The 10,879-nt window shown below is 45.5% G+C and overlaps 1 protein-coding gene across 1 annotated transcript in view; it reads right to left on the bottom strand.

Annotated features, from left to right (window-relative positions):
- Positions 1–378: 378 nt before the first annotated feature.
- Positions 379–10,879, bottom strand: part of LOC124798420 (adenylyltransferase and sulfurtransferase MOCS3) — a 200,505-nt gene continuing 190,004 nt past the window's right edge. Inside the window, exon 9 of the mRNA XM_047261821.1 lies at positions 379–688. Coding sequence (XP_047117777.1) covers positions 537–688 — 152 coding nt within the window. The 3' untranslated portion in view covers positions 379–536. The remainder of the gene's footprint in view (positions 689–10,879) is intronic.

The following is a 10,879-nucleotide window of genomic DNA, read 5'->3' as shown; positions in this document are numbered from 1 at the left end:
TGCAAAAGAGGTCAAAACATACTTGGAAATGTTAAAATGGGAAATCATACCCCACATGTCGTATTCTCCAGACATTGCTCCCTCTGACTATCACCTGTTTAGATCAATGGCGCATGGCCTGGCGGACCAACACTTCCAATCTCATGAAGGAGCCACAAATTGGATCGCATCGTGGATCGCTTCAAAAGATGAACAATTTTTTCAACATGGGATTCACACACTGCCCAAAAGATGGGAGAAAGTAGTGGCCAGCAATGGAAAATACTTTGAATAATACATGTATAATCAATTTGTTTCATTAAAGCCTCAAATTTTTGGGGAAAAAATGGCGGAATCAAAGTTGTACACCTTGTACAATTTGGTTAATTCTCTGCCATGGGAAAGTGTAATTTAGGAATAACATTTTTTTTTTTGCTAAAGTAACCCTCCAAGTAGCTCTGTCAGGAAATTTTACTTGTATTTAAAAATGATCTTGGTTGTTTGAATAAAAGGCTTCCACCATTTATCTTCGTATAACAACCAGTGCATGCATGACATCAGTAAACAGGAAACAACTTGTCCACATCATTTGCCCAACCATGCAGGCCTCCTATAATGTCCCGTATTGTCACTGCCTCTTCTGTTAGGTGTTCTTTCAGTTTAATAACACCTTTCTGTGAAGCATTCCCACGGCGACAAACGACAATAACTGCAACAGAAACAATATCAAACAATGGAAAATCCAGGATGGAATGTAACAATATTATGGTGATTCACAGATAGGCCACCAAAAAGACTATCACAAAATAAGCTTTTGGCCAATCTAGGCCTTCATCAAAAATAGACAACAGACACACAAGGGTGCAAGCGAGCGTGCCCCCCCCCCCCCCCCCCCCCCACACACACACATATATGACCACAGTCTCTAGCAGTCTGGCTTCAGCCACTCAGCAATCAACAATCGACAGCACTGGTGTTTGTGTAGAGCTGTCAGTGGCAACAGACAAGCAACACTATGTGAAATAACTGCAGAAATCAATGTGGGGCATATGATGAACATATCCGTTTGGACAGTGTGCAGGAAATTTTGGCATTAATGGGATGTGGTAGCAGACGACTGACAAGTGTCTTTGCTAACAGTATGCCGTGGACTGCAGCGCATCTCTTGGGCTCTTGGTTATATCGGTTGGATCCTAGATGACTGGACAACCATAGCCTTGTCAGATGAATGCCAATTTTAGTTGGTAATACCGGATGATAGGATTCAAGTGTGGCTCAGACCCTACAAAGCCATGGACCCAAGTTGGCAGTAAGGCACTGTGCAAGCTGGTGGTGGTCCCACAGTGGTGTGTGCTGTGTTTACATGGAATGGATTGGGTTCTCTGTGCCGACTAAACTGTTCATTGACTGCAAATGGTTATGTTTGGCTACTTGGAGACCATCTGCAGCCATTCATGGACTTCATGTTCCCAAACAATGATTTAATTTTTATGGATGATAATGTGCCATGTCACCAAGCCAAAATTATTCATGATTGGTTTGAAGAACATCCTGGACAATTTGAGCAAATGATTTGGTTGATCAGATCGCCCAACTTGAATCCCTTCTAACATTTATGGGACATAATCGAGAGATCAGTTCGTGCACAAAATCCTGCACCGCCAACACTTTTGCAGTTATGGATGGCAATGGAGGCAGATGGCTCAATAACTCTGCAGGGGTTTCCAACAACTTGTTGAGTCCATGCCACATCTACCAGCTACACTACACTGGGCAGAAGGAGGTCCAATATGATATTAGGAGGGATCCCATGACTTTCATCATCTCAGTGTATCATGAAATTATTAATTATACTATTATATTGTCTCTGAGATAGAAACAATGGAAACTCCAGAATAAAATAATGACAAATATCATAAAAAGGATAGATTACTACTCACCTTATAGCAGAGATACTGAGTCCCAGATAGGCACAACACAAATACTGTTAAACACGTAAGCTTTTGGCAAAAAAGGCCTTTATCGGAACAAGACAACACACAGCTCAGACACAAATTACTACGGTCACTAGATGCTGAGGCCAGACAGACCTTGCAGCCAGAGACTGTGGTTGTGTGTGTGTGTGTGTGTGTGTGTGTGTGTGTGTGCGTGTGTGTGTTGTGTGTGTGTGTGTGTTCACCCTCCGACAAAGGGCTTGTTGGCAAGAAGCTCATTTTCTGACTGTCTTTTTGTTGTGCCTGTCTGCAACTCAGCATCTCCACTATACAGTGAGCAGCAACTACACTTTTCACAATACTGTTTGACAGTACTTTTGTTGTGCCTATCTGCAACTCACAAGGGAACCTCCTCATCGCACCCCCCTCAGATTTAATTATAAGTTGGCACAGTGGATAGGCCATGAAAAACTGAACACAGATCAATCAAGAAAACAGGAAGAAGTTGTGTGGAACTATGAAAAAAATAAGCAAAATATACAAACTGAGTAGTCCACGTGCAAGATAGGCAACATCTAAGAGAACGCGAGCTCAGGAGCGCTGTGGTCCCATGGTTAGCGTGAGCAACTGCGGAACGACAGGTCCTTGGTTCAAGTCTCCCCTCGAGTGAAAAGTTTACTTTGTTTACTTTTGCAAAGTTATGATCTGTCCGTTCGCTCATTGACGTCTCTGTTCACTGTAATAAGTTTAGTGTCTGTGTTTTGAGACCGCACCGCAAAACCGTGCGATTAGTAAAGGACGTGCCTCTCCAATGGGAACCGAAAACATTTGATCACAAGGTCATAGGTCAACCAATTCCTCCACAGAAAAACACGTCCGATATATTCTATACGACACTGGTGACGGCATGTGCGTCACATGACAGGAATATGTTGTCGACCCACCTAACTTGTACACTTGGTGAATGGGTCAAAAGATTCTTCTACCTTGCCCGATTTAGGTTTTCTTGTGGATGTGATAATCACTCCAAAAAAAGTGGCGAAAACATAAGTGTTTGTCACATAAACTGCAACAAATGAATGCAACAGTTTCACAGTCACACAGTTTTCCCTGTGCTCTGTCAAAACATATGTTTTTAACGTTTTCAAATTTTTCCGTGTGTAGACCGTCAAATCCTGCATATGTCCAAGCAAATCTGAACATGTCCTGGAATTTTGGAGAGCGAAGTTGATTATGTGTGAGTGCCTGAACTTTGATAATTGTCTGAAAATAAAAAATTAAACTTTTCACTCGAGGGAAGACTTAAACCAAGGACATGTCGTTCCGCAGCTGTACACGCTAACCACGGGACCACAGCGCTGTTGGGTGCACACTCACCTTGATGTTGCCTATCTTGCACATGGACTACTCAGTTTGTATATTTTGCTTATTTTTTCATAGTTCCACACAACTTCTTCCTGTTTTCTTGATTGATCTGTGTTCAGTTTTTCAAGGCCTATCCACTGTACCTACTTATAACTAAATCTGAGGGGGGTGCGATGGGGAGGTTCCCTTGTCAGCATCTCCACTACATGGTGAGTAGCAACTATCTTTTCGTAATATTGTTGGAACAGAAACTATATATATATAAGGTTCTCCTTCCTGTGGATTAAACAGCACACAGAAATTGAATGTAGGAAGCGTTGAAGAACTGAAATTGAAACAAAAATAGGTGAACTGTGAACTGACACTAAAGCTAAAGGTTGGCTTTCTGTAATATTTTCTGTATGCTAGGTATAATGTGCTTCAAAACTATATATATAATACACTCCTGGAAATTGAAATAAGAACACCGTGAATTCATTGTCCCAGGAAGAGAAACTTAATTGACACATTCCTGGGGTCAGATACATCACATGATCACACTGACAGAACCACAGGCACATAGACACAGACAACAGAGCATGCACAATGTCGGCACTAGTACAGTGTATATCCACCTTTCGCAGCAATGCAGGCTGCTATACTCCCATGGAGACGATCGTAGAGATGCTGGATGTAGTCCTGTGGAACGGCTTGCCATGCCATTTCCACCTGGCGCCTCAGTTGGACCAGCGTTCGTGCTGGACGTGCAGACCGCGTGAGACGACGCTTCATCCAGTCCCAAACATGCTCAATGGGGGACAGATCCGGAGATCTTGCTGGCCAGGGTAGTTGACTTACACCTTCTAGAGCACGTTGGGTGGCACGGGATACATGCGGACGTGCATTGTCCTGTTGGAACAGCAAGTTCCCTTGCCGGTCTAGGAATGGTAGAACGATGGGTTCGATGACGGTTTGGATGTACCGTGCACTATTCAGTGTCCCCTCGACGAGCACCAGTGGTGTACGGCCAGTGTAGGAGATCGCTCCCCACACCATGATGCCGAGTGTTGGCCCTGTGTGCCTCGGTCGTATGCAGTCCCGATTGTGGCACTCACATGCACGGCGTCAAACACGCATACGACCATCATTGGCAGCAAGGCAGAAGCGACTCTCATCGCTGAAGACGACACGTCTCCATTCGTCCCTCCATTCACGCCTGTCGCGACACCACTGGAGGCGGGCTGCACGATGTTGGGGCGTGAGCGGAATACGGCCTAACGGTGTGCGGGACCGTAGCCCAGCTTCATGGAGACGGTTGCGAATGGTCCTCGCCGATACCCCAGGAGCAACAGTGTCCCTAATTTGCTGGGAAGTGGCGGTGCGGTCCCCTACGGCACTGCGTAGGATCCTACGGTCTTGGCGTGCATCCGTGCGTCGTTGCGGTCCGGTCCCAGGTCGACGGGCACGTGCACCTTCCGCCGACCACTGGCGACAACATCGATGTACTGTGGAGACCTCACGCCCCACGTGTTGAGCAATTCGGCGGTACGTCCACCCGGCCTCCTGCATGCCCACTATACGCCCTCGCTCAAAGTCCGTCAACTGCACATGCAGTTCACGTCCACGCTGTCGCGGCTTGCTACCAGTGTTAAAGACTGCGATGGAGCTCCGTATGCCACGGCAAACTGGCTGACACTGTCGGCGGCGGTGCACAAATGCTGCGCAGCTAGCGCCATTCGACGGCCAACACCGCGGTTCCTGGTGTGTCCGCTGTGCCGTGCGTGTGATCATTGCTTGTACAGCCCTCTCGCAGTGTCTGGAGCAAGTATGGTGGGTCTGACACACCGGTGTCAATGTGTTCTTTTTTCCATTTCCAGGAGTGTAGAAAGAAACATTCCACATGGGAAAATATATTTAAAGACCAGCAACAAACTGTCCATTCGCATGAATGGACACAGGCAGACAGTATTTGTTGGTAATGAGGATCACCCTGTGGCTAAACATGCCTTGGTGCACGGCCAGCACATCTTGGCACAGTGTTACACTGTCCGGGTTATCTGGATACTTCCCACTGACACCAACCTATCAGAAGTCTGGAGATGGGAACTTGCCCTTCAATACATCCTCTCTTCCCGTTACCCACCAGGCCTCAACCTCCACTAATTTCATGTTGCCGCCCCTCGTACATCACTTGTCACTCAACAACATCTTTGCCTTTGTACTTTGGCCTCGACTGACATCTCTGCCCAAACTCTTTGCCTTTACATATGTCTGCTTGTGTCTGTATATGTGCGGATGGATGTGTGTGTGTGTGTGTGTGTGTGTGTGTGTGTGTGTGTGTATACCTGTCCCCTGTCCATTTTCCCCCTAAGATAAGTCTTTCCGCTCCCGGGATTGGAATGACTCCTTACCCTCTCCCTTAAAACCCACATCCTTTCGTCTTTCCCTCTCCTTCCCTCTTTCCTGACGAGGCAACCGTTTGTTGCGAAAGCTAGAATTTTGTGCGTATGTTTGTGTGCTATCGACCTGCCAGCGCTTTCGTTTGGTAAGTCATATCATCTTTGTTTTTTTATAACATTCCACGTGGGAAAAATATATCTAAAAACAAAGATGATGTGACTTACTGAACGAAAGTGCTGGCAGGTCGACAGACACACAAACAACCACAAACATACACACAAAATTCAAGCTTTCGCAACAAACTGTTGCCTCATCAGGAAAGAGGGAAGGAGAGGGAAAGACGAAAGTAAGTGGGTTTTAAGGGAGAGGGTAAGGAGTCATTCCAATCCCGGGAGCGGAAAGACTTACCTTAGGGGGAAAAAAGGACAGGTATACACTCGCGCACACACACACACACACACACACACACACACACACACACATATCCATCCACATATATATATATATATATATATATATAGACACACACACACACACACCAAACAAAAGCGCTGGCAGGTCGATAGACACACAAACATACACACAAAATTCTAGCTTTCGCAACCAATGGTTGCCTCGTCAGGAAAGAGGGAAGGAGAAGGAAAGACAAAAGGATATGGGTTTTAAGGGAGAGGGTAAGGAGTCATTCCAATCCCGGGAGCGGAAAGACTTACCTTAGGGGGAAAAAAGGACAGGTATACACTCGCACACACACACATATCCATCCACACATACACAGACACAAGCAGACATTCTGCTTGTGTCTGTGTATGTGTGGATGGATATGTGTGTGTGTGCGAGTGTATACCTGTCCTTTTTTCCCCCTAAGGTAAGTCTTTCCGCTCCCGGGATTGGAATGACTCCTTACCCTCTCCCTTAAAACCCATATCCTTTTGTCTTTCCTTCTCCTTCCCTCTTTCCTGACGAGGCAACCATTGGTTGCGAAAGCTAGAATTTTGTGTGTATGTTTGTGTTTGTTTGTGTGTCTATCGACCTGCCAGCGCTTTTGTTTGGTAAGTTTCATCATCTTTCTTTTTAGATATATTTTTCCCACGTGGAATGTTTCCCTCTATTATATTCATATATATATATATATATATATATATAGTACACAGTGACAAGTGACATGCTAATATAAGCTAAATTATTCAGAGCCACAAATAAGGAGAGCTCTGAAGGCCAACCATAAGAAGAGAGAAGAGAGACTGGATGAAGATGAAGCAATGAGCTGCGTGTTCTTGCCATACGTGGGTCCTCCAATGGCCAAAATCCATAGAGTGAAGACCGTTTTCTGTGCAGTGGGAAAAATCAAAGACCTTCTCGGTTCAACCAAGGATCCACTAGGTCTGGTATGTACAAGATCGGATGCAAATGTGGGGTGCAATATATAGGACAGACGCAGTGTTGCATCTCACAATGCTGCAATGAACACATCAGGCATGTACGCTTGGGTCAGTCTGATGTGGCCGAACATAGCACAGACGAGAAGCACACCTTTGATTTTGAGGACACAAAGGAAATATGCAGTACAAATGGATTTTGGGACTCAGTAATTAAAGAGTCCATAGAAATATGGTTACACAACAACCTAATCAACTGCGACAGTGGCTACCATCTCAGAACAGCCTGAGAGCCTGCAATCATTCTGTTCCACCAAGGGCCACGGACGGAGCAGACAGAGACAGATGATGGGACACGAACCCCACACACGCATTCCCCTCACCACCGGCCGCTCCAGGCGCATCGGGCAATTCTGCGGGCACGTGATTGGCCGGTGGAGGGAAGCAGAGAGCAGTCCAGCAAAGACATAAGCCTGCGACCGATGATATCCAAACACTTCGCCTGAAGATGATGGAGACACATTCCATCGAAACATTGCTACGAGATGACGATGCTACTCGGCTGACAACCCGTGAAGACTTCATATATCCACTAGTGTTGTTATGCTCTTGGAAATAGGACCTACTTATGTATTAGATATATTATTACTAAGTTACATTAAATGAAACTTTAAAATATTCAAATTTATTAACAGCTATCAACACTTGTCTCAATCACGCTTTAGAAATGTAATTTTCATTTCAAGAATCATGTACAGTCATAGCCTCTGCACTGTTGTGCTCCAACTGTCGCGCTGTTGATGCACAGTATGAAAATGGCTGAGGCTGCTTCCAGTTCCGTTGTGGAACATGATTAAAAAGTGCTGAGAAGTAGGTTGTTCTTAATGTTTTTCATAAAATTACAGAGAGAGTCAACTTTGAAGTTTGCTGAGAGACCGTATTAGATTCAGTTAAGACACAAGCACATACTGGACATGTAGCGGAACCAGTAGCTTAGTAATTTACTGAAAATCTATTACAGTTCATGGCTTGCTGGTTCAAATCACATCTTAGTAATTTTTTTTCCCTCGTTCAATTTTAAATACCTTCATCTCGTAACTGTAAAATTCATCATCATTTTTTGTGAAAAATGCACATCATCTAGTTTCTAATTACATGTTGCACACAAAATTCCTGTTTTCAGTTCAAATACAAACTCTTAATTATCAATATGTTATGAAAGACTGTTAATAAAAGCTGCTTAAATTAAGGAAACATAACAATTTAATTTTTATGGCAAAAATTAAAAACCAAATACTCTTTATTTGGACTATGCCTATCATTTTATACCACAGATGTAGATAAGTGTCACAGAAACATGAAAAACAATCATTTTCACAGCATCAAGTACACCATAAAATGCTGCATTTTTACATTTACCACTATACCACTATAAAATATGAACAGAACTGATCTGGAGCCAAGTTACCAGATTTGGGACTAGAAGTAACACGACTGTTAAGCTGCCAGACTTTATGGAGCTTACGCAAACAGGTTTTTCAGGTGTCACTACCAAATGCTGGCGGGATATACACTCCTGGAAATTGAAATAAGAACACCATGAATTCATTGTGCCAGGAAGGGGAAACTTTATTGACACATTCTGGGGTCAGATACATCACATGATCACACTGACAGAACCACAGGCACATAGACACAGGCAACAGAGCATGGACAATGTCGGCACTAGTACAGTGTATATCCACCTTTCGCAGCAATGCAGGCTGCTATTCTCCCATGGAGACGATCGTAGAGATGCTGGATATAGTCCTGTGGAATGGCTTGCCATGCCATTTCCACCTGGTGCCTCAGTTGGACCGGCGTTCGTGCTGGACGTGCAGACCGCGTGAGACGACGCTTCATCCAATCCCAAACATGCTCAATGGGGGACAGATCCGGAGATCTTGCTGGCCAGGGTAGTTGACTTACACCTTCTAGAGCACGTTGGGTGGCACGGGATACATGCGGACGTGCATTGTCCTGTTGGAACAGCAAGTTCCCTTGCCGGTCTAGGAATGGTAGAATGATGGGTTCGATGACGGTTTGGATGTACCGTGCACTATTCAGTGTCCCCTCGACGAGCACCAGTGGTGTACGGCCAGTGTAGGAGATCGTTCCCCACACCATGATGCCGGGTGTTGGCCCTGTGTGCCTCGGTCGTATGCAGTCCTGATTGTGGCGCTCACCTGCACGGCGCCAAACACGCATACGACCATCATTGGCACCAAGGCAGAAGCGACTCTCATCGCTGAAGACGACACGTCTCCATTCGTCCCTCCATTCACGCCTGTCGCGACACCACTGGAGGCGGGCTGCACGATGTTGGGGCGTGAGCGGAAGACGGCCTAACGGGGTGCGGGACCGTAGCCCAGCTTCATGGAGACGGTTGCGAATGGTCCTCGCCGATACCCCAGGAGCAACAGTGTCCCTAATTTGCTGGGAAGTGGCGGTGCGGTCCCCTACGGCACTGCGTAGGATCCTACGGTCTTGGCGTGCATCCGTGCGTCGCTGCGGTCCGGTCCCAGGTCGACGGGCACGTGCACCTTCCGCCGACCACTGGCGACAACATCGATGTACTGTGGAGACCTCACGCCCCACGTGTTGAGCAATTCGGCGGTACGTCCACCCGGCCTCCCGCATGCCCACTATACGCCCTCGCTCAAAGTCCGTCAACTGCACATACGGTTCACGTCCACGCTGTCGCGGCATGCTACCAGTGTTAAAGACTGCGATGGAGCTCCGTATGCCACGGCAAACTGGCTGACACTGACGGCGGCGGTGCACAAATGCTGCGCAGCTAGCGCCATTCGACGGCCAACACCGCGGTTCCTGGTGTGTCCGCTGTGCCGTGCGTGTGATCATTACTTGTACAGCCCTCTCGCAATGTCCGGAGCAAGTATGGTGGGTCTGACACACCGGTGTCAATGTGTTCTTTTTTCCATTTCCAGGAGTGTAGAATGGCTCGTCATAAAAGAAGAGGAGAAAATGCGGCACCTGGTTGGCTTCATGGGTTCTGTTGTTGATAGGCTCATTATCAATGCAGCAGATGACACTTCCAGAACTAAAATGTATTTCTCTGAGTCGGATAAGGAAGGAGCTAAGAGATTATCTGATGACTGACAGTAATTAATACCTTCAGTGGTTCAGTATTCAACAGTATGGTGAAATCCCTGCAGTATGCTTTTGCGCCACACACGGCTCACTCAGAAAAATTACCCCCTGTGTTTAAGTTAGAAATTTTCACCATCTTGTTTGTAACCAGAATACTGTGTCTGGTGAGAACGAGAGCATTTTATGTTTTCTGTCTGGTCATCGAAGAAGCGCGCAGTAGTGCTGGAGTTTTGTCGAATATTATTTCATTCTCTTTAAAAATTAAATGACATTCCAAGCCACATTGTTGCCTTGCACCTTTTTTTCTCCCCACACTGTGTATGTGCATGTAATGCAGCATAAAATATATCCTTCCGAACGTACTTGACTGTACTGGTCACAACTTGGTTTCCGCTGCACGTGAAATGAAATCCAATGAGATTCAAGCAAATGCAGAAGAGTACATGGCATAATACCTTATTATTCTTATGATGAACAGAGTGTAGCAATCTATCCTTTTCAGAATACAGTGAAACCCCCATTTTATGCTTTTGTACAGTCTAGACTTAGAAAATGCAAAATTGAGGAAAATATATAGAATTGAGGAAAATGCTAAAACCCCCAAAACACAAGCAAATACAAATGTGATTGGCATATGTGATTAAAAATTGTAATCCTCAACAATACATTGTATAAAATCTGTATAGTAAAGGA

The sequence above is a fragment of the Schistocerca piceifrons genome, chromosome 5 (assembly GCF_021461385.2).
Source record: "Schistocerca piceifrons isolate TAMUIC-IGC-003096 chromosome 5, iqSchPice1.1, whole genome shotgun sequence".
NCBI classification, from domain to species: Eukaryota; Metazoa; Arthropoda; class Insecta; order Orthoptera; family Acrididae; genus Schistocerca; species Schistocerca piceifrons.
This window is presented reverse-complemented; position numbering and strand designations above follow the sequence as displayed.